The 22861-nt window shown below is 36.1% G+C and overlaps 4 protein-coding genes across 6 annotated transcripts; 2 read left to right on the top strand and 2 right to left on the bottom strand.

Annotated features, from left to right (window-relative positions):
* Positions 1-227: 227 nt before the first annotated feature.
* LOC17883963 (SNF1-related protein kinase regulatory subunit beta-1) lies at positions 228-3166 on the bottom strand. 2 transcript variants are annotated; one of them, XM_006288326.2, is made up of 5 exons: positions 3082-3166; positions 2790-2990; positions 1146-1324; positions 877-1039; positions 228-795 (listed from the first exon to the last, which is right to left on the bottom strand). In XM_006288326.2, exons 2-5 carry the CDS (start codon positions 2988-2990, stop codon positions 481-483), a joined length of 858 nt encoding a protein of 285 aa, XP_006288388.1. In that variant the 5' UTR covers positions 3082-3166; the 3' UTR covers positions 228-480. The 2 variants fall into 2 exon arrangements, with proteins under 2 accessions (XP_006288388.1, XP_023637583.1); XM_023781815.1 differs by lacking the exon at positions 3082-3166 and adding an exon at positions 1414-1524 and having other exon boundaries at positions 2790-3075.
* A 2249-nt stretch (positions 3167-5415) lies between these two features.
* On the top strand, positions 5416-10711 carry LOC17882001 (la-related protein 1A). The gene is made up of 15 exons (XM_006286770.2): positions 5416-5813; positions 6099-6555; positions 6721-6880; positions 7052-7142; positions 7256-7327; positions 7687-7869; positions 7961-8130; positions 8273-8342; positions 8426-8530; positions 8607-8914; positions 9005-9148; positions 9265-9328; positions 9494-9639; positions 9747-9851; positions 10023-10711. The coding sequence occupies exons 1-15, from the start codon at positions 5568-5570 to the stop codon at positions 10165-10167; spliced, it is 2466 nt and encodes an 821-aa protein (XP_006286832.1). The 5' UTR covers positions 5416-5567; the 3' UTR covers positions 10168-10711.
* A 218-nt stretch (positions 10712-10929) lies between these two features.
* LOC17881404 (protein argonaute 9) lies at positions 10930-17169 on the bottom strand. Of its 2 annotated transcripts, none has more exons than XM_023781602.1 (23): positions 17069-17169; positions 15646-15884; positions 15341-15546; positions 15028-15234; positions 14799-14935; positions 14612-14709; positions 14387-14484; positions 14131-14290; positions 13915-14031; positions 13728-13835; positions 13577-13639; positions 13390-13503; positions 13129-13297; positions 12933-13045; positions 12705-12842; positions 12422-12549; positions 12266-12331; positions 12131-12194; positions 11922-12033; positions 11768-11841; positions 11587-11681; positions 11447-11478; positions 10930-11353 (listed from the first exon to the last, which is right to left on the bottom strand). In XM_023781602.1, the coding sequence occupies exons 2-23, from the start codon at positions 15880-15882 to the stop codon at positions 11178-11180; spliced, it is 2712 nt and encodes a 903-aa protein (XP_023637370.1). In that variant the 5' UTR covers positions 15883-15884; positions 17069-17169; the 3' UTR covers positions 10930-11177. The 2 variants fall into 2 exon arrangements, with proteins under 2 accessions (XP_023637370.1, XP_023637371.1); XM_023781603.1 differs by lacking the exon at positions 17069-17169 and adding an exon at positions 16432-16537.
* Positions 17170-20506: 3337 nt separating this feature from the next.
* LOC17881376 (non-structural maintenance of chromosomes element 1 homolog) lies at positions 20507-22835 on the top strand. Its single transcript, XM_006288192.2, has 6 exons — positions 20507-20719; positions 21146-21342; positions 21614-21694; positions 21850-22077; positions 22194-22268; positions 22371-22835. Exons 1-6 carry the CDS (start codon positions 20605-20607, stop codon positions 22620-22622), a joined length of 948 nt encoding a protein of 315 aa, XP_006288254.1. The 5' UTR covers positions 20507-20604; the 3' UTR covers positions 22623-22835.
* Positions 22836-22861: the final 26 nt, after the last annotated feature.

Genomic DNA, 22861 nt, shown 5'->3' with positions numbered 1-22861 from the left:
TATCTTTTTCTTATCCATAGTATAATTTTCAATATAATAGACGACGTGGATTGATGAGGGAGCCTGTTTACACTTTTTCTTTTCATTTTGATTGGCTACCTTTTCCCCAACTAGATATCCCACAAAAATAATTATATTATTTAAACTTTTGTCAAATACATTTTCCACGTCATTTTCCAGGTTTTAGTCTCTATTGTTTTGTGAAGTTAACAAACAAGATTTATACTAGCAGATAAGCTTGTTGTAACCATTATTAACGAAGGAACGTATTTTACAGTTTTTTGCAGGGAACAAGAAAAATCGCAGTTTTATTTTTTTCTTTGTTACAATGAGAAGCTTTGTACATAAGCACCACCAAACCAGGTAAGACAGAGGTCAATAAACTCAAAGTTGGGCACTCACTATGAACAAAGACCAAGTTTCACATAATTGAGAGATTAAAAAGAGAGAACAATGTCGCATTGGATTTGGGTTTTAGGGTTACCGTGTGAGCGGTTTGTAGAGGACAACAGTTATGTACTTAGACTCGAACCTGTGTGTTAAACCCAACGCTACAATGGATTGAGGAGTCCATCCTTGCTCTATGAACACATGGTTAAGCACCACATGTTGAGGCTTTGTGGCTACGGCTGTTTCTTCCGTTGTGCCAAGAAGCGTTAGATGAAGCTGAGGTGGCACCACCAGTGGCTCTTTCGCGTAATCTTCTGCTGCTGGAAGGGTTTGACCGTAGCTATGATCAGGTGACGGTGGCGCATCAAACTCCACTATGCTTTCTGGGTTTTCTGGCACAAAGTTCTGCATAGTGATTGCAGGTACTGTTACTCAGTAAGTTTGATTGGTAGATATAACATGAAAGAGAGACAGGAAATTACTTACATGAACATCGAGAATGTTACAGACATTGCCCATTTCATCTGATACAAAGGGTAAATCTGGGATGTATTTGGATTCACCGTCGACAATCACCTTGTAGTGGTATATCCCAGATGGGAGAACAAATAGAATTGAGTGGTCTTTTCCAGACTTCTGTAGCTTCTTCCTGAAGGATGTAAACATATATATGCTTAGTACACATCAACGTATACACATATACATCTTTACGAAAAGCTCGAGAGCAAATTCCCAAGAAACATATCAACGTATACCTTGATCTCCAATTGTCCCATGATCCTTCCACCTCCACATCATTACCTCCCTGGTTCCATGTAATGATGGTTGGGATTCCTTGCTCTGTGGGATAATCAAAAACTCTTTGAGATTGGTTCCATTGGATGTTATTAGGAGAAGGAGAGGCGTTTGCCCTCTGCAGTGGAGCCACAGGAACCTATGATAAGAACATAAAAATAAAGCCGTGAGATTTTTCAAAACAAAGAGAGAGAAGAATTGGCGAAGGTTAGACAACATTATATCTACCATCTGACACGAAATGCAACCATTAGGTATACATGTTATGCCTAAACAATTGAAGAGGTGACGCATAGGTGAGCATATGCTGTAAGATGTAAGGTGGATTAACAATGTGCGCTGAAAAGAAAAGGAATGGAACAATGAATATAGCAAGCGATAGAATGAGAAATTTACTATAATCTAGACAAGACCTGATTACCAAAAGATATTTTACTACATATTCCCACCAAACCCTCATAAATCAGGTCAATTTTGAAGGTTTTCTTTCAGAGGTGCAATGAATTGTTCAAATTTTTTTTTTTTTAAACTGAAGAATGAAGAATGAACCAAAATCTCTCATTCGTTCAACTAAGTTCAAGCTCTGCGTGTATAAATTCAGAAAGGGCTGAGAAATGAAGAAGCTCGACTTCCCTTCAAAATGAAAGCAAAGGAACATTACACAAAAGACTCACTTTGAGACTTACCAATTAACAGAACGGTATAACAACCAGTAATGGCCGGAGGACAGGAGGAAAATAAAAACTCAGCAATAGACTGGTATAAACTTTACTACATTACGCATGACATAACCAAGGCAATAAATAAGAACTTCCCTAAAAGCATATTTGTTTAGGACGACTAAGCCTCTCACTTTGCCAAAACGAACGAAGAATAACTTGCTAATCTCATTTACCAGAATCTTTGGCATCTCAAGAACCAACAGAAAAATCCCAGTCAAGTCCTCCATTATACAAAAGATTTCACTCACAAAAGTGCTTAGACTCGCAAACTTTCTCTCTTCATAGAGAAAGCAAAGATACATACACAAAATTTCACTAGGAGACATCAAGGTTCAGTAATCATGAGAGCAGTGTCAGCAAGAAAATAAAGAAACAACACCTAGGATACCAAATTAACATCTTAAAGACAGGCAGAAACTTTTCCAGGATTATCTCAAGCTACTTTAACAAAGGTAACAAACAAACCAAAAAAAGAGAGATTCACTAGTACCGAATCTCTAAACCCACCTAAGAAAAAGCCTTAAGAGCAAGAATCTTTACTTTTCCTGCTGATGTTGACAAACATAAGGAAGAAGCACAAATTCTCAAGAACCAACAGGGTAAAACAGATTAAAAGTATACAAATAGAGTTCACTCATAGAAAAGGCTGAAGCTTTTGTTCTAGAATCCTAAGGCAAATCAAAATGAAGAAATGTCTCAATTAGTGAAACATATGGAAAAGTCAAGTGAATATTCTCTAACTCAAACAAAAAATAAATCAGAAGGAGGGCAACTTGTTTTCACCTTTGACGAAACTTGGAGCAATGTTTCAATCAAATCATCCAAAACCCCAAACATCAAATTCAACGATAAGCACAGAGAGAAAGAGAGAGAGAGGGAAACCTGAGGAGCGAATAAGAAAGGAGAAGGAGATCGAGCGGGACTTCCGGGAGGAGAACTGGTCATAGAGTCTGAGGAAGGACGACGATGGCGACTGCGTGCAGAAGGATCGCCGCCGTTGGATCTCGCTGAAGATGAGGTGACATCTGCACCACCGCTAGCGGCGGCGGCGGCGTCGTCTTCTTTTCCGTTTGCATTTCCCATCTGAAAACCCCAAATCAGAGAAGTGAGAGAGTCAGGGAGAGAGAGAGACGAAGAAGAAGAAGAGGAGAGAGAGAGAGAGAAAGAACCAGACGTGAAGAAAAATGGAGGGAGGACGAAGAGAAGGAGGAGGTAAGAAAGAGGACCCTGAAGTTAGGAGCTAATTACGATAAAATGCCATTGATAGTGAAAAGAGAATTTGCATAAAAGAGCTCTGAGAAAGTGAGAATTATTAAAATCCGTACCAAATGGATAAACGAGTGACTTGGCGTCCAAAAGTTGATAATTATCCACTTCCTTTTCTTTTCTGATTTTATTTATTTATACAGATTTATATGATTATATTGCATTTCAGTCAAAATTTGATAACAGTTCAAATACTTGATACATAAGATTCTTATGATAATTGTTAAACAAATAATTATCCAGTTATTCTAATGATAAGAACATCTATACTGTAAAAATGGTTACTAGAAAGATCAAATATGTGGGTTTAATTTGTTTAGATTGAATAATTGGAAATAGTTTACTGTTATATAAACACTTGCCGGTAGAAAGTCAAACATCGTAGATAAATACGTGAGTTCATTAACAATTTTACTTTTCTGTGAATTATATACTCAGTTTGGTGCACATTAATACTTCACACTGTTTTTTTTAGTTCTATATTTCTTTTAGTATAGTTATTTTTATTCTTTTAGTATAGTTATTAAGTATGTTTAATCTTGGTTTAGTAGTAATGTGCTATATATACTGGTCTAACTCCAAAGTAAATAAGATATTGACACTCACAGCTAAAATATAAGATGACATTTTGACGAGAAAAACTCACGACCAGACTTTTTAAAGATGTGAATATTTCAACTCAACAACAAAATGCAATTTTCAAGTATTTTTTACACTATCTAAAATGTATTGTCCAATGTAAATAAAAACATACAAATTACATATAGTATTATATATTAATTTGATATTGGTTTAGAAAAAATAATAATATTATATGTCAAATGTCTATGGTTTAAAAAACTTATGAAGATTTTTTACGTTAACTGATTTGGCGAAAGTTTTTGGATACAATACTATGTATCATTCATCTTCTGTTGTCCCTATGTAGTATCCGTTGTCCATACGTATAAACCAATTTGACTGTTGTAGTGATTAGTGATTAACATATGCATATACAGCCTAGATGAAATTTCTTTGAACAATATGTTAGATATGATGGGTGTAGATTTGGTGAAAGCATTTGTATTCATAAACTTTAATTAACTAACAATATAATATAATTTTAGTGGATTGTTTAGTAGTGAAAAAATACTAATGCTAATTGAAACTTGTAAAAACTAATGCTTGTTGCACCAATCTTGAACCCTCGTTTATGTAAAATATTTATTGTGATCGGTATGGATTAGACGTAGTCATTTATGCAACTCTTACATAGTGATTGTCATGCACTTTTCTTCTATGTTGAATCATTTTCTTATATGTTTTCTTGCATTGTTTATATTCTTCTATTGCTTTATCATTTATTTTGAACCAAGTTTTTCAATTCAACATCATATCTTTTTGAAACAATAGTATTATAACCACCTTTTTTAAAAAAACTTGATTTTAGCACTTGAATTTCATATATATATATCGAAATCTAATATGAAATATTATTGTTAAAGACAAAAAAAAATTATTTAAATCTTTATGCTTCTTCTTCTTAGATTCACATAAATCTCATTTATGCATTTTCGGTATAATTAGAAGAATCAAAATATATTTTTGGACATCATAAATCTTTGCTAATATCTATAACATTAACATTTTTTTTCTATATCATTAACATCATTATCTAATTTAGACCACTCTTCCAAATCCTTTCATCCTCTAATATAACCCTCTATCACTTTTTTGATCATGTGTTCTTCTACACCATTATCGTACCCATCATCATGATTATAGTATACTTTCATCATTAGTTTTTTTTGTTTAAGCCTATGTCTATTCTAACAGTTTCAGTATCACTCCAACATATACAATAATACAAAACCACGTTAAACTCGTCCACAAACATTATGAATATAATGGACACTGGTTTAAGGAGAGTAGTAAACGTTTCAGAGGTTGATTAAAGCAAAATTTTAATAACCCTACATAAATGATGTGTCAAGACAAAATTAAGTGATGTTTTTCTCAGACAAAAAAAAAAAATTAATTGATGTTTTGTAATAAGGGTTTTCCCAAAAAATTTCCTAGACAAAACAATTAAATAAAATAATGTTTATGATTTATTTCCGTTTTTGCCATTTTCAAATAGGAAAGAGAGGAAATTGCTATTTATAAAAATTATAAATTAAAAAAAATAAAGGTAACAACTAGGGTTTTTGGTTATACGTTTCACTGTTTGTTTCATTCCCTTATTCTTAAAGAGTGTCGCCACCAAAACCAACACACACACTTGCCTCTCCTTGGACCTCTCTCTCTTTTATCACATTGCGTCTTTTCCTCCCGATCCTTCAATCCTCGTTCTGTTTTTGATCCAATTGAATTGTATCCGTCTTTTGATTCGAGTTTTAGCTTTCCAAGCTTCTGATGATGGCGGAGAGTGAGGGATCATTGGCTGATGATCGAGAATTGATCGGCCGTGAAAGTGGTCTTGGGACTAAGTCGCCTTGGAAAACGACGGCTACTCCTGCTGAGACTGTTGATGCCCCTGTAATGGGAGCTGATTCGTGGCCTGCGCTCGCCGACGCCGCGCAACAGCCTCGTCCGAAGAATCCTCCGGCGCCTGCTCCGCCGTCTAAAAACATTCCGACCTCTACCCCATCCCCTGCTCAGGTTGGTTTATGAAATAATGTATTTCGTTATTGTTAACGTTGTTGGTTTTTTTGAGCTGAAAGGTATCTGATACTCAATATATGTTGTGTTCGTGATTGGTTTAAGTTGGAGATACACCTGTTTCTTTGATCGAATTGGGTTTTTCTCGAATTTGATGCAAGATGTTTAGCTGTTTAAGTGTGATTTATCTTTACTTGGGTTGAAAGCTTGACTAATTGATAAAGCATTGCATTATAGAGCTTAAACTTAGTCCCTGAAAAAAGGTTTTCTTGTTTTATGTTGTAGGCTAATCCTGGTCAAGCGAAATCTAAAGGTGGTGGAAAGGCAAATCCCGGACACAAGAATCCATCTGGCCGTCATTCAAAACCAGGCTCGAGGAGCAACCAAAATGGTCCTCCTCCACCGTACCTTGTACACGCTGTACCATATCATCCACCTCCTTTTCCACCCATGGGTCCTCTGCCACATGCTGCTGGTCCAGATTATCCATATGTTCCTTATCCTCCGTTCCCGGTTGCTGGACCTCCTGTTGTAGATTCTGGAAATGAGAAACAAGTTCAAGCTTCCCCTCTTCCACCTGTGCTCCCAGCTCCTCAAGGGGATCCTGGAAAGCCTTGGCAGCATCAGAGAGGTTTTGACCCCAGAAACATGCCACAAGGTGGTGGACCAAGAAGTTTTGGGAGACCTCCATATATGGGTCCAGCTCCTGGATTCCTGGTTGGTCCAGGTCCAGGCTTCCCTGGTAATATATTAATTCTTTCTCAAGGTGTTTAAAAAAGGGACTTGCTGGGAGCAGTTGATATATAATTTATTATTTTGCTCTTTGAGTATATTTAGCATTAATATAGAGGATAACTCCTCGTGTTTGGTGTTTGATTGCTGTTGTTTGTTTCTTCATTTGACACAGGGCCTGTATACTACTTGCCAGCTCCACCACCTGGAGCTATAAGAGGTCCTTATCCTCCTCGCTTTGCTCCATACCCTTTAAACCAGGGTCATCCAGTACTATCTCCAGAAAGAATCGACTTAAGGGATAGAGTCTTGAAACAAATAGAGTATTATTTCAGGTAAGTTATGCCTCTCAACATAATCTTTTTTGTGCTTTTAAATGTATTTAGCTTACTCCATATTATACCTTTGGGAACTCTATATTTTTCTTTCCTTGAGTCCATCTTTGCTGATTATAGAATGGCACCTCATCTTACTGTGTACTTTCTTTTCATTATTTCCCTTTTCAGTGATGAAAACCTTGAGAATGATCATTACCTCATTTCCTTGATGGATGAAGAAGGATGGGTTCCGACAAAAGCTATAGCTGGCTTCAAAAGGGTAAAATTCGTAACAAGAGCTTGACTTGGTTTCTTTTGCGTTAGTCTATTCTGTCATCTGTGTTACGAAAAAAATTTGTTGCTTTTAATTTTTCTTTTACTCTTGAATTGCAGGTTAAGGCAATGACCATGGATGTTGAGTTTATAGTCTATGCGTTGGGGTTTTCTAATTCTGTTGAAGTGCAGGTTAGACTACCATAAGCCATTGCTTCTTTTCTGGTTTAAATGCTAAAGTCTTGCTTTTGTGAATGGGTTTGGGTACTAACATATGTTTGCGGGTTTAGATTAGCTTCTGTATGAAAAAATGTTTCTTTGAACACTTTGTTTTCTTTGGTATTTCTACTGTGGTGAGGCTATCATCCCAAAAAAATAGGTAAGAGTTTTGTCTCTGAATAATAGTTTGAAGAAGTCCTCGTAGACCTAACCTAACTCAGAGCATGATTGGTTTTTTAGGGGTGTAAGACCTTCTGTACTTGGTAAAGCAGCAAATATGCTGGTACTTCTTATCTGTTGGATGATAATTTGAAATGCTGCTACTTTTACAGGGTGACAAGATGCGCAAATGTCACAAGTGGTCTGAGTGGGTTCCTGCATCTAAAAAGTCAGCCTCTGTGGAGAAAACTGGAGACAGTGACAAAAATTCCCCTGAAAGTATAGCAAGTGGGGATAATTGTGGAAATTCTTCAAAGGGTTCTTCAAAGCCTACCGTCTGCAACTTCTCTTCAGAGGTTTGTTTTCGTTTAGTAGAGAGACACCGGAAAACTCCCAATGTAATTTCTGTTTTTCCTGTAGTCATAACTTTTCCGTTCTGTGGTACAGGGAGCTCGGTCATCAAAAACCAATAATTATAACAGTGGCAATCTGAAATTATCAGCAGATGAAAAAAGAAATGTGGATGACTTGTCAAACGATTTTTCAAACACATTCTTGCTTGACGAGGAATTAGATCTGGAGCACAGAAGCCCGAGAAAGAGTGGACTGTCTAAAAGGTAGTGCGGGCACGACTTCATTACTCCTGATATTTGCTTTCTGCTCTCTTTGTTTCCAGTATGCCTTCTTTTTGGATATGTATCTGAAAGTGCATATATAAAGTACTGCAGTTGATGCTTTGGTTTATTTGACTTATTGTAGCATTGAGTATGAAGATGATGATATGGTTGTTGATGATCAAGATATTCAGAAACTTGTAATTGTTACTCAGGTATTACATGGAAATTTTTATATATTTCTTTGAACTCTGTTTTGGTGAAATCAGTTATTCATGTTCCGTTATATGCTGGACAGAATAGTGGTAAAAGTGATGGCACTGGAGTCAGTGGGACGAAAGCAAAAAATATTCCTAAGGAGCTTGCGTCTACAATAAACGATGGTCTTTATTACTACGAGCAGGTTAGGAATTTTTTGCTAGAAGATAATATGATTAACCTTTCTGAAGTACAATTTCTAATAACCACCAATAAAACAGGAAATAAAAAAGAATCGATCTGGCCGTAGGAAGAGCAACTCCCATATGGATAGCAGAGATGGGAAAAATAAATCTGGGGGAGGATTGAACACTAAACAAGGAGAACATTCTGCAGCAAATGATGGAGGTGAGGAGCATGGAATCATCACTTCACGGAAGAAGCAAAGTAAGGGAACTCACAAACATCATACTGCCCATGCACGGAGGTTCTTCTCGAGTAACGTAAGAATCCATGGAAATATATCAGAAAGTCCGCCTAATAGCTCCATTGGATTTTTCTTTGGTTCGACACCACCAGACAATCATGGGTTTGTATCCTAGCAATTCATTATATTCCCAACTTATTCATATTTTTTATCTATCACTTTTTCTTATTATGTTTTTATTGAAATTCACAGCCCTAGGCTTTCAAAATTGAGTTCATCTCCACAATGTACACTCCCTGGAAGCAGTCCCCCTGTGGGCTCTTTGCCAAAATCATTTCCACATTTTCAACATCCAAGCCACCAATTGCTGGAAGAGAATGGGTTTAAACAAGAAAAGTAAGTATGGTTATTCTGTTAGATAACTTAAGTTAATTGTATGGAGCATTTTTCTTGGGTGGATAAGATTGTATCTTGAGGCTCTCTGTGCTCATTTCTTTTATTTCTACTCATAGGTACTTGAAGTATCGCAAGCGCTGCTTAAACGAAAGAAAGAAGTTGGGTAGCGGAAGCAGTGAGGTCAATTTCATATGTACCTCCTTTCAATGATTTTTCTCTCATCATGCACTTCGAAAGAAATATGCAAATACTTTTTACATATGGAATTACTCAACTCATTCTTTTACATAAGTCTGATTAGAGATCCTAACCCTAGTGTCGGAATTCTGGCTGTTCTATTTGCAGGAAATGAATCATTTGTACCGATTCTGGTCGTATTTCCTCAGAGACACATTTGTCTCGTCAATGTATGAGGACTTCCAGAAGTTTGCTCTTGAGGATGCAGCTGAGGATTACAATTATGGGTTAGAGTGTCTCTTTAGGTTTTACAGGTAATACATACTTTGTTAGACATGCTTCTGTTTTCCATCTTTTACACTGCGGATCCAGTGTAAAAAACCTAGTCCAATTAATATTTCGCTCTGCCTTCTTTCTTCAGTTATGGTCTGGAGAAGAACTTTGATGAGGACCTTTACAAGGACTTTGAGCAGCTGTCGCTTGACTTCTACCACAAGGGAAACCTATATGGCTTGGAGAAATATTGGTAAGGGATCATTTATCCTGTTTACGGTTACTCAATAACCTAGCTACTGAATTCCTGTTATGAAACTGTGTGATTCGTGGTGATGTCTCTAAAGATGCTTACTCAGCTTCAACGCACATAGAAAATGATTGGTTGGTTGTGCTGTAAAGGACCTAATCCTGTCTTGTGTAGGGCATTCCACCATTATCGAGGCAAGAACGAACCAATAACGCAGCACCCTGAGTTAGAGAAGCTACTGAAGGAAGAATACCGTAGCATAAATGACTTTCGAGCAAAGGATATAGTCACCAACCAAAAAGAAACCAAGTCTCACTGATGATTGTGAAGAAAAGAAGCAGAGATGTATGTTGTTGCTGCTGAGCAAATGGTCCTAAAATCATGACCTAAATGTTTGTGTATCTCTTCTTCTGGGGAAGAGACCCAACAACCAAGGAAGCCATCACTCTGAATTTTACAGGATATTTTCCTTGGTGGTGTTTTCCTTTTTCTGGGATTATTTTTTTGGATTTTGGATGCAGGATCTCTCTCCCTCTCTCTCTCTGCATTACAATACAAACAGAGCTTTGACTGAAGAGGCGTTCATCTACACAAGAGTTTCGCCCTCTCCCCAAAAGTTGTAATCTTTTTTGTACATATAGGGATTTCATTTTCTAATTATTACTCAATTTTGGAGAAAAAAAAACAAAAAAAAAAAAAAAACAAAAACAAAAACAAAAAAAAAGAGGATGTGATCTGTAGTGTCTGTAGAAACAATAAGAGATGTTTTACTTTGACACTTTTTTTTTAGATAGTATATTTTTGTTTGTAAATTTTTGTTTCTTGTAGCTTATAATCTCATATTTGGCATATACTGTATATTGCTTAAACAACTTGTACTTTCAAAAAGTTGTTTAGACGATTTGAACGCACGTGTGTTAGAAAGGATTTTGAATGTTACCAGTAGATTCTACACACTGAAATAGTATGAAAAGTTTAGTAAATAGCATTGGTTGCCCTAAAAAACACCTTGTAACTATTCCAATTAGAGATGTCCAATATGGTCCAAATGTAATTCATGATGTAATTCATAACACAACTATTCAGTAATAATATCAAATTGAGGTTAAAAGAAAAGAATCTCAAATGTCTTAAAACGCCAAATTGGATCATAAAGCTTAATAAGATTCAACCAACAACGCCCAGGAAAACAAACAGAACATAAAGAGTATCAAAGTTGATGGGTCGACGAAAAAAACAAAATATGAGGCATCGAACCCAGAGAAAAGTAAACAAAAAGAGGGGCATTTAAGTTCGTTGGCATCCAATCCAAAAGTCAACCAGGCTTCATCAACAGAAGAACATAGAGGTTGCGACCTTATCATTCAGCTGCGGCATGGGAGGCACAGGGACTGCCCCAGGTGTGGTGATCCCGCCATGGCTTGATGATGTCTCAGACATCTCTTCATATTTCATGACGGTTCCCATCTGTGCAGCTGCCAAATGAGCATAGCAAATAGGTGCAACTGCAAAAGAACAGCAAAAGAAACTTGAGAATTGAGATTTATTGCACATAATGTAACTATTAACAAACAATGCATAAAAGATGTGAGAATTACCGACTGAGATGGCAGTGGTGCTCCTCTGGTAGCTACAAGTATCAAAGCAGACAATTCAAAGATTATTATCAAAGTTTAGAACACACTAAAACCACAAAGATACCCATCAGACAAAGATTTTAAAGTGATCTAGTTCTTACACATAGGATAGAGAATGGACAAGTTCTTGAAGGTCATCTGTTGCAAAACCAATCTCATCGTAGAGCACATGGTAATGAGTTGGCCTTGTAGTTCCCTAACACATCGAATTCAATAGAAAAGTGTTAAGTTTGGTTCATACTGGAATCGAGCACAAGACTCTTGTAGGAGCGCTATACTTACAATCATCCCCGCATGGGCACAGAGATAGAAATCATTGTTGCGTGGATGGCAGATCTGGCTGTCAATTATTGTTCCTGCAGGCCAACACCATGTTTCAGGTCATTTGAAATACAATGACCAATAAAAAATCATGCACTGGTCAAATGGATATTACCTGGTGGAACATTATTAGGGTTTCCGCTCTGAAAGAACTTGGTGTGGTGGTTCTTTTGGGCAACAATCAATGTAAACTTGGGGTTCCAATTCTCATCAAGAAACTTACATGCCTAATAACATAACAACAAAATCAGGCCAAAGATGTCCAGAATATACTAAATAAACCGAGTTTTTGTAACTGCAAAGTTCCAGGACCATAATTCGTACCTGCATCATCTGATCCAGTTCAATATTAAGAACTTGATTGAACTGGGACTCACTCACACCATCCCTACATGTATAGTAGTGAGTTAGAAATTTGAATTATAACTTTTACATGATACCTTATAGATTTAAGTCTACCTGAATATGATGATGTGCTCTGGTTTCCTCTTCTCTGAACTGAAGTAAAAGTCCAGCAAGAGCTCCCTGTAAACAGCAGGAAACAATATTGTACCATTCATAGGGCCCTAAATAGAATTAAGATGGCAAAGCTCTGCCCAAAGCAATGAATATTACCTGAACATTCCTTCATCTTTGCCAGAGACGAGTTTGAAGAGATTATCAATCATTTCCATTTTGCGTGATTGTGTACGTACACATGCTTTATATTTTGAGATGAGTGGCCATTGTCTGGAGCTCACAACCTATGATTTCCAAACACAAATACCAAGTTACCAGAGCTGTGTTATAAAGAATTGAACACCCAACACTAGATGAGAGTTAGATCCTCGCCATAAACACACATTCCCGCCAGAGTTTCTTCAATATACCAAAAAATACAAAACAAAATCAGTATTACCGCAGCAATTGATGGTATATCAGACATGCCAGGGGAACCATGGGATACATCCATCCCAACAATGATGGTAGGAACTTGAGTTACTTTAGGCATTGCTGGCGAGCGCTCCATAGCTAACAAAGAATTCAATCCACCAAGCTACATATACAAAATAAAATTCATTTCAACTAGCCTGTAAAGTCTTTACAATCAGTCCTAATTGATGAAATCACAATTTTAAGAAACTACCTTGGCATTTATCTTTAGGAGAACATTGGTGAGATATTGATCGTTCACTCTTGTGGGAGCAATACACTGAGTCACAATTCCAAGATCAACAAGATTCTTTTTCTTCCAAGGACCTTAAAAATTTTCAGACATGTATATGAGAATTTATGTATTTGCACTTAACAGGCCCAATTAAAGAATGTAAAGAGTGATGTACCATAAACTTCAGAGTTTTTCCTTTCAGAGAGAATGCAAAGAAGGAACAGAGGCTGCCCTGGGAGCTTGGATTTTATCTGCTCAAACATATTCTCCACTCTCTTAATAGCTGGTGCATTTCTAAACTGAGGATTTTCGGTAATGACATCCTTGAATGGAGGCTCTACGTTCTGGGAGTATAGGGGGAAAAAGGGAAGAATTAGGAGGTGTTGTGCATAGGATTTTATATACATAGTAAGCTATGATATTGAAGTTGGCTTACAATTCCTTTCGCCTGTCCACACCTAATCAAGTCGCGGATAAGCCCATTTGTATCACAACGAGCAGAGAAGTTCACAACAGCCCATCTAGTAACTGTAGTTGGCTCCACAAGTTTCTGCATAAGGAATTAAATTAGTAGTAGAGACTAAATTATTCAAATTAAAGCAAAAAATATAAAATCTAGGCACCTTATTATTAAAGTTCCAACGCCCATTGTTTGGGTTTAAGTCCATTCCATTGCCCACTTTCAGCTGTTGGAAACAATAACAAAGATAATCAACATTAAAACACCCAGAAGCAATGAGGAAACGATTCAGCAAGGGAAGCAAGGAAAGTCACCTTTGGTGTTGGAAGAATACGGCCCTCTACTTTGGTGAAGTCAGAGATAATGCTGACACCACTATCTTGCAACACAGGGTCAGCATTATAATTACTGTCTTTTAGACCCTGCAAGATTAATCAGAACATAAATCATTATGAACAGAAAAAGCTTTAAAGTCTCAAGGATAATGAACAGAAGACTTACTTTGATTAGAGAAGCCATTCTTTCTGGTGGCTTCTGCCTAGACTTTTCTACTAGTGCAGCCCTCTGGAAATTGGTAAGCGATTTTGTGTATCGCTGTAGAGACACAAGATTACAGAACTGCAAACATGAAAACCAACAAGGAATTGTCATAATTCGTTACATTAATAATTGAGGGAAAACAGTAAACAGAAAAAAAAATATTGCACTTAAAATTACCTCAATGGGGAAGTACGTGGGACGCTTTGGCTTGCCAACATTGATGCAAGGAAAATCACCAGAATAACGCACTTCAATGTTACGTTCTTTATAATAGTCGAGCACTGTGATCTCAACCTCCTCAAATTCACCCTTGTCGTTAGGTTTCTTCCATGTGAACCTATATCAAATAAGGACAGATATGTTAGAATGTACTCAAAGCAATATAAATGGTGATCAAAGAAAATCAGATACATTTGTATTAGAATGAACATACAATTGATCTTTGCAGCTTTGTTCACTTAGGCCGCTGATCTTGTATTCTCTGTTTGATAGGGTAACTTGGACCCTCAGATTCTTGAGAACACGCCGGGCCTATTAAGAAAAAGCTAGGTTAGTACTTCCCGGAGTTTTGGCCACAAAAAAAAAAAGAAGAGAGGTACTTCTTCAGAGACGCTACTAAATCAGTCAGATATTTACAGCATAAAAGAATATGATATACCTTGTTCCAGTCCACACCATATGGATCTTTCTTGTTCTGGTTTGCAAGGAGGAAGTCAACAACAGGTCCAGGTTGTACTATCATGGTAGTTGAAGTATCTGAAGAAAAGGCAAAGCAAATAATCTAAGTCTAGCAACCAAATGTTACGAAGAAGAATCTAACAACATGAAATCTTAAAAATAGTTACCAATATTCAAGGACAAGCCTCCCTGAGTAGTTCTGAAACTTGAATGGAACCCTCTACAACCACTGACACCTCCACCAATAGGAACAAAGTTCTTAACGTCATTGTGGAAAAATGACTGGCGAACAAGGAGGCAACCTCTGCAAACAGAAATGGTAATGAGAAGATGACACAACAAAAATCAAGCAAATAATATTTTTTTTCAAATACAAATACCCAGAATTTAACTTACTGCCTAGCTGCACTTTGGCGCAAAATAATATCCAGCACTCTAATAGCATCTTGAAGATTATCCGTCTCCTTCCCTTGAAGAGCGCTTGCAATAGCCTGCATGGGGATCTTTGCAGCATAACTTATCTCAACCATGAATTTCTTAGATTGGTTGGGACGCTTGGATCTTTTCCTGTCAGCGTCGTCTGTCTCATTTCCAGTGTTATTTCTGCCGATAGAGAGGATATCATAGCATTACAGACTTTTGAAGAGAAGCAAACAGTAAATAAATTTTACAGATTCAAAACAAAATCAAAAGGATTCAAATTTCACACCTGCTAGAAGGTACGTCTTCAAGAACAACAGAGAAGTCAAGTTTGTTGCTGGGAAGAGCACCAACAGTGAAGAGAGTCTTCTCGCCATCATAAGCAAAGTATTTGGCACCCAAATCACTTCGATAGGTCTCCTGAACTTTGTCAAGAATCTTTCTGCCTATACCTTTAGCCTCCACTGGACGGCCATCTTCATATGAGATAGCAACCTGTATCCAAGACAAATCCAAACATTATCATTAGTCCTAGAGATAAGAGAAAAAAAAAAAAAGGAATAACAATGATAGTAGAGGATACAATATACATACACTGTAATGAAAGAAGTAACCGGTTGGTTTGTTGAACTTGACACCAAAGTGATTAGTAAGAAGAGGAATCTTCTGTCCTTTAGTCCCGCTGCCTCTAGGCCGAGCCATTGGGAGAAGAATGTTCTTTTTTACAGGCGGCTCCACTTCAGGGACAATATTTGTTGGAACGAGAGGTGGAGGAGGAGGTAATCCTCCCTCTTGCCTTGCGCCACTTCCATTCGGATCCTCAGAATCCATCTCTGGGTATACACAAAAAAAAAAACATCAAGCCAAATTTATCACAAAATGCTGAAAGAAAGAAAACCTGGAACAACAGAGCAACTCAGTGGTTCAGATTTCATCATGAACAAACAAAGCAATCACGACACAGTTGCTTAACACCATAAAAATCGCAGCAGATAAAACATGGTCAGGAAAAAAGAAGACAGAAAATAGAATAAAACGAGCAGTCACGCAAAAAGACTGATCAACCCATAGTTTAAGCAGAGATGAACCTACAGATCTACAGAACAGATTCGTCAGGAAACCCATTTACATCTTAACACGAACAAGACTTAGATTTCTCAAAAGTAAACCATTTACATCTCATTACTAACAAGACTCAGATTTCTCAAAGAAAAGAAAAAAAAAAAAAAACCATTAGCGTCATGTTTCAAGCGAGTAAAACCCAAAAAAAAAAAAAAGCGGAAGTAAAGAAACACAAATCATAGATCAACCAGAGAACACCTCAAACAAGCAAAAGGAAGATATGACATCAAAAAAATGGTGAAGAAGAAAGAGATGTACGTGCACATGAAGCATAAAACAAAAAAATCGTCAGCTAAAAAGCGAGTATGGGTGAAGCCAGAAACCAGAGAGAGAGAGAGATTTTGAAAAAAAAAAGCAAACAATAAAACAAAAATGAAGGTAGGAGACAAAGAACTCAGAGCAGGAAAAAAAAACCCAGAAGATTTTGTCTCGGGAAACTTCAAAATAAAAAAAAGCACACGCCAACAGCATTTATTTTTTTTCCAGGTTTTCTCAACAGATAGAGATCAGAGAGAAGACCCAAGAGGAAACACAAAAACCCCCCAAAAAAACGAGATACCGAAGTTTTTGCAGAAAAAAATCCAGTCGAGATACAACATGAACAAACACTAGCTACTACGAACCTTAAAAAAAAAAACAGAGAAGCTCATGAAACAACAACAACAACAACAACAGCCATAAAAAAAGCAGAAAATCATGAGTTTAGAGCGTTTCCAGCTCAACGAAGACGACGTAGAAGACAGATAAACACAAAACGGAAGACGACGAGGAAGCTAAGAACAAAAAAACAGAAGAAATCGACAGTAATGATGCATGGAAGCTAGAAATCGAAGATCCTAGTAACATACATTGAACGATTTCGACTGAGAAACTATCAAAAAAAAAAGTCATATACCTAGTCGTTTCGTTGTAGTGTAAAGACGAGAGACGACTGGAACACAAAAAAAAAAAAAAAAGCAGCAGAGAGAGAGAGAGAGAGAGTTTTTTGAGGGAAGGGGAAGAAGCGGAGAGGAGAAAGGGTTTGTTTTTTGTTTTTGGGATTTTGGTTGGTTCACTCTCCCTATTAAACAAGATTTTTAGACCAGGACCCCACTTTTTTTTTTTATTGGTTTATTTATCGCTTCATATTCTTTTCGTTTTAATGTTCCTTTTTATATTATTATTATCATACCTTAACGTTTTTTATTTTTCTTCTTGATAAATAGGAGGAAAATTACCACTTTTATTAATTATTAATTTGGAGAATTATCCGATAATTGTATAGAAACTAAAAGAGTAGATATAGAATCAAATACTTAGCATATATGTTGTAATTTAGTTTTGGCAAGTTTTTCTTTTAATATATATGTATAAAAAGGTTTATTTACAAAATTTAACTTTATACTTTTTTTTCTTTCCTCCTTAGAAAATAAACACACACATACAATGATCAATTAGTAATTACGGTTATTAGTTAGTTAATAGTACTCGTTTACGTAAAAAAAACCATTTCATTTCACTAGTAACAAAAACTTTGTTAAAATGCCTTCTCCACTTTGTTTTTTTTACTATTTGCTATTATATTTTTTCGATTCGCATTTCTATTTATGCCCTTCTTTAAAGTGTTTGTGTTGTTAAAGATGTTTGTTTTTATTATGGTATTTATATGACGACTGGATCACTTGGTGGTATCATATAAATATAATATAATACGGTTATGTGATCTATCTATATATCTAATAAGTAGTTACTAGTACCATTGTAACATTGTTGAATATATATTGTGGATGCATGGTAGATCAGTTGAAACCTTGCAAGTGTTAGTTTCATTTATAAGTGTACATATCTTTAAGCCAGCCATTGATGCATTGCATTCATTGATGATGGCCACAATGACGAATCGATGATCAAGTCCTCTCTAGCTATCAAAACATAATGTCCTATGTTACAATAAATGAATATATAACGAACTGTATATCATCATTCAATGACTAGTTATTAACCATAAAAACTTACACCGTTGGTTGCGTTACGTATATTTTTAGATTCCTAAAAATGTAATTTTTGGTATTTATAATTTTTATGTAAAACTAAGTTTATAACGTATAGGACACATACTCACAAAACGTCTTCACTGCAGCTCATTCTTCTGAAACTTTCGATAAACATCCAAGCTAAAATTGATATTAATCCCGATGAAAAATAAATTACTATTATACTTATCACACGGAAGCTCATTTTGAAGCGTGTGCAAGGTGATCCGCGCGAATAATATAGAGAGCTTTTTATGAACATTTTGTATAATGTGTGCTGCAAACACAAACCTTGAAAACAATAATCAATATACTTTTAAAGTTTTTAATGTATTATTCATGAATATGCACCGAGAGAGAGTATGTACTACTTTAATTAACATACCACAATTTTGATATTCTTGTTGCCACGTTCATATTACACATATTAAGCGATTAGTTTTATAAATTTTACTGGTTAAGTGTTAGCATTTTGTGTGGTTGGTATGCTTCACAACTGTTGGAACCCTACGCCTAGGGAAGCTAAAGATGAAAACAAAAATACTTGTCACCCCAACTTCTCTTTTTATTATGTCTAAGAAAAAAAGAAAAAATAACAAAACTTTTCATTTATTGAAGAGAAATTTATACAAAGAGAGACCAACGAGACGGGTGCTGAATTGCAGATGTATATACGCTGACTGCTATACGCAGATATTGACAGAGCAAAACAAAACAAACTTTAAATATGCGATGCTGATGGATTTGACTCGCTAAACTTTATAATATTGGTAAATATACGTGAAGAATTCAATATTATTGCCTAAAACTTAAAATAACTATCCACAAATGGTTTTGTTTGACTGATCTCTCTCTCTCTTTGTTTTGAAATTTGAAATGCTTAAATTATTTATATTAGGAAAAAAAGAAGTGACAAACAAGCATACAAAATGGGGTTTGTACGCAAACATATCTCTCTATGGCCTGCAACAAATAACCAAATTGTGTAAAAACAAAATAGTAAGAGCTTTGCTTTTGCTTGCTGGAAAAAAAAGACAAGGGCGTGTTCGATGTTTGCTCTGCTGCGACTGCGATGTGCACTGTGAACCAGACTGCAGTGTGGGAGGGTTTTTTGGCATCTTGCAAAACCTTTCCCATTCCGGTTCCTATGTTCTTCTCTCTCTCTCTCTGCTTTAATTGTATTGGTGCAGGTGGTCATTTTCATGTATATTATCACTTCTTCTTTTTTTTCATTTTTTTTTTTTCAAAATCACGTTATGATCCATTCCCAAACACAACAAATAGTGACACATAAATATTTGAAACTCACTAGTTCTTCATGCCACTACACCAAATTGGTTCGTTTTACTATCATCAACAAATATTTGATTTGACCCGTTGTTTCGTCTTTGATTTGATATGACTATATGGTCAAAAAAGGAGAGAAAAAAAATACAATCGAACACATATAATTAACTATTTAGATCAATTGATTTGGAATTTATAGAAACTGGTTGACCAATTTTTGTGTGTGCTCATTTGTATCTTTTGATGGGTAAGGTTATCTGAATCTCTTTGAAAAATATTTGTTAGTCTTTTGTCCCTGTAGCTTAGATTTTTTTCAACTTATATCTCTATGCTATAAACTAACACATGGTTTTTTCAACTATAAGTTTTTAAGAGCAACTCCAACCATGGATGTTTAACATAAGGTGTTTATTATTGAAATTATACAAATACTAATATTTAATTTGATAGGTTGCTTATTTAGAGAAAAAAATATTTCAAATGTCTTTTAAATCACTTGTTTAAGCAATTTTAAATATAGTTTTTACCTATTTAAGTAACTCCCATAAATTTTTTATTAATAATTTTTCTCTCTCTAAAAACAAGCAATTTGTGTTAACACCCATCAATGGAGATGGTCTAAATATTAGTAACATATCTCTTCAAGTAACAAGCTTATAATATTACTGATGTGACACACATTATTTTCAGTCTACTTTTTATTCATTGTGCTGTGTAAACCTGTAGGGGATGGTGCCATTATCCTTAAATATAGAGATTTGCTTTTTTGAAGTTTTTTTTTTGCAATTCCAACACATTTCACTGTCATATTTGCTAATTTAACCTTAATTTAGGACCACTCTTATAATTACGGAATTACCACAAGAAAACAAGCGCAAAAGCCACTTTTGTGTTTCAGAAAAATTAATTAAAAGCTGCTATTAAAAAAAAAAATTTGCTGTCAAAAATAATTTTTATTACGTCATCGAGTGATACGTTTCCCGCCATCTCTGTCCCTCTCTTTCTCACCACAGTTTCTTTCTCACCCCAAAAAAAAATAACAAAACCCTAAATTCACAAAAATCACTAGGGTTCACTTGATTCTAAAACCCTAAAATTTTCATTCGGCGAGACTGTGAGGGGGGGTCTGAGGATGGCATCGCTAAGCTGGAAGCACCATACGCTAATTCAGGCTTTGATTTCACGAGGTCCTCTCAAAGAGCGAGAATTTCATTCAATCTTCACCGGCGTCACCGGACGAAACCCAGGTTCGTCTTTTTCTCGAATTCGGATGATTGTCGAAGTAACTTTTGTGGGTTTGCGCCGTATTGAACTTTTATTGAATCAAAATCTGTACTTTACGGCAATTTGATCAGCCACTATTTAATTGCTGTGTATCTGTTGCGTTGAATGCGTAATCGTGGGCATTAATAGTCTCTTACGCTCTGTGGGATACGCTTGGATATTAAAGTCCTGTGATTGTTTTAGCTAGTTTTAGTTTTTCGATATGGTGGTAGCGGGTCTTCGGTTTAAGCTTAATGTTGAATGAGTTGACAATACTAAGTTCGAGTAAATGAAATTGATTCGGAATTGAGTTACTGGTTTTGGTAAAGTTGAATGTTAAAGGATCACCATGGAGCATTGTGTTGATCAGTCCTGGTGTTGATTGTATTCTTTGATCTCTTTTGCTGCAGGAACTGTTAAGAAGATATTTGACAAGTACCTTCTTGAGATAAACAAGGAACTTTCATATGTTCACTTTGAGTTGAAGGCTTGTAGAGACCAGTATGATGGCCAAGTATGTTATGGAGTGGTTAATAATGTGTCTGATGACCAATCCAAACTGGGGACAAAATATTCTGTGCCACAGATTGCATTCTTCAAAGGCATTGTAAGTCGCATTCCCACTCTCTCTTTTTGTCTGGCTTGTGTTCTGTTCCTTGTTGATCAAATTTCTTTGTCTCCTTTGTAATGAATTTATCTGTGTGAATTTTATCTCCTTTTCTTACGAGTTTAATGCTACTAGTTATATTACATATATACTTCTGCTTTGTCACTCTCCTTTCCTGCTATGTGTTTACTCAGATGATTTTCGGTTATGTAAAGTGGATGTGTATTCTGTGCTACTTTTCTGCGACACTGATGACTTTAACCTCTGGCAGATAGAAGCAATTGCACAGGACGAAGCTGCTCAAGGTCGCATATCGGGCTTTGATGCACTCAATATCCGATTGGAGAATCAGGTCAATCATAGTCCCTGACTTTTATATATTTTGCCTCTTCACCTACTGACAAAAGTAACCATTCATAATAAATATTATTATTGCTATTCATTTGGTTTGACTAAATAAGTTTAGTGTCTTTGTTATGGTTGACAGATCTTGTGTTAATATCTCAGATATCAGGTGAAGCCAGCAGCAGTCAACAGCAAGTCCCTGCTGCATTCAAGAACTTTTCAATGTCACAAAAGGAAAAAACTCTTGATGAACTTGTAAGGGACAAATGGCTGTGCCGCACAAGAGAAGGCAACATCGGACTTGGTATAAGATCTCTTCTTGACCTGCGCAGTTGGTTCAGGAACAATGATGTTCCTTCCTGTGAAGTCTGCAATGAAGCTGGAATAAAGGTCTGCATTCTGAAGAAACCTTACTGGATTAGAATTCAAATTCAATGATGATAAATATTTGCTGCTGATTTCATATCTGATGTTTTGTTTTCTGACAATCTTATCCAACTTTCCAGGCGGATGTGTGTCCAAACGAAGGTTGCGCTGTCAGGATACACAAGTATTGCCTCAAACAATTGTTATCTCAAAGGGTATACTCCGCACAGAGTTTCTTTAGATTTTCCTCAACCCTAATGGGATTTGAGTCTGACTTGAATAGTACTTTTTTCTTTCTGATCACATCGAAATTGCAGGACGATAAACGTTGCTCTGGTTGTGGCAAGCAATGGCCTATGGGTAAGATTACAAAAACAGAAGCTGTTGAAGAAGCAATGAATAATGATGAGGAAAATGAGACGCAAGCCACAGGTCCAAAATCCAAGAGAAGAAGACAGCATAGCAGTCAAAGAAACTCCGCTGAAAACATTTCTTCACAAGCTTCTTTAGCTTCAACTAGTGGTGCTAATGCGAGAAGAGTGACCCGTAGCGTTGCACACTTAAGGTAAAAAAAAAAAAACCGTTGAAGAACTCGTATGTTAGGGCTTAGATGTATATTTTGATATGCCTGTTTCTATGTCCAAACATCATTAGAAATTTGGTCTGATCTGATAATTTTCTTTTGTGGATCATTGATGGGAGTGTGAAACTCCTCCTCGGTTAAGCCTACAGTATATCTAAAATTTTAAATTGAAATTCAGAGAATTCGATTTCAATTACAATTACTTAGGCATACATGGAAAAATGG

The sequence above is a fragment of the Capsella rubella genome, unplaced genomic scaffold, assembly GCF_000375325.1.
Source record: "Capsella rubella cultivar Monte Gargano unplaced genomic scaffold, Caprub1_0 scaffold_6, whole genome shotgun sequence".
Lineage (NCBI taxonomy): Eukaryota > Viridiplantae > Streptophyta > Magnoliopsida > Brassicales > Brassicaceae > Capsella > Capsella rubella.
Note: the sequence above shows the minus strand (reverse complement) of the source record. Positions and strands in the feature narration are given on the sequence as shown.

Coding starts and splice junctions, on each gene's coding strand:
- LOC17883963 (XM_023781815.1), bottom strand. CDS start 2,990: ATGGGAAATGCAAACGGAAAAGAAGACGACGCCGCCGCCGCCGCTAGC. Junction 1,525..2,789: donor CTTTCTTATTCGCTCCTCAG/GTTTCCCTCTCT, acceptor TTTTCTTTTCAG/CGCACATTGTTAATCCACCT. Junction 1,325..1,413: donor GTTGCATTTCGTGTCAGATG/GTAGATATAATG, acceptor TTCTTATCATAG/GTTCCTGTGGCTCCACTGCA.
- LOC17882001 (XM_006286770.2), top strand. CDS start 5,568: ATGATGGCGGAGAGTGAGGGATCATTGGCTGATGATCGAGAATTGATC. Junction 7,870..7,960: donor TCTGCAACTTCTCTTCAGAG/GTTTGTTTTCGT, acceptor TCTGTGGTACAG/GGAGCTCGGTCATCAAAAAC. Junction 9,852..10,022: donor TATGGCTTGGAGAAATATTG/GTAAGGGATCAT, acceptor TGTCTTGTGTAG/GGCATTCCACCATTATCGAG.
- LOC17881404 (XM_023781602.1), bottom strand. CDS start 15,882: ATGGATTCTGAGGATCCGAATGGAAGTGGCGCAAGGCAAGAGGGAGGA. Junction 14,710..14,798: donor AGGCTTGTCCTTGAATATTG/GTAACTATTTTT, acceptor CCTTTTCTTCAG/ATACTTCAACTACCATGATA. Junction 11,682..11,767: donor GTGCCCATGCGGGGATGATT/GTAAGTATAGCG, acceptor TCGATGTGTTAG/GGAACTACAAGGCCAACTCA.
- LOC17881376 (XM_006288192.2), top strand. CDS start 20,605: ATGGCATCGCTAAGCTGGAAGCACCATACGCTAATTCAGGCTTTGATT. Junction 21,343..21,613: donor TTGCATTCTTCAAAGGCATT/GTAAGTCGCATT, acceptor AACCTCTGGCAG/ATAGAAGCAATTGCACAGGA. Junction 22,269..22,370: donor AACAATTGTTATCTCAAAGG/GTATACTCCGCA, acceptor TCGAAATTGCAG/GACGATAAACGTTGCTCTGG.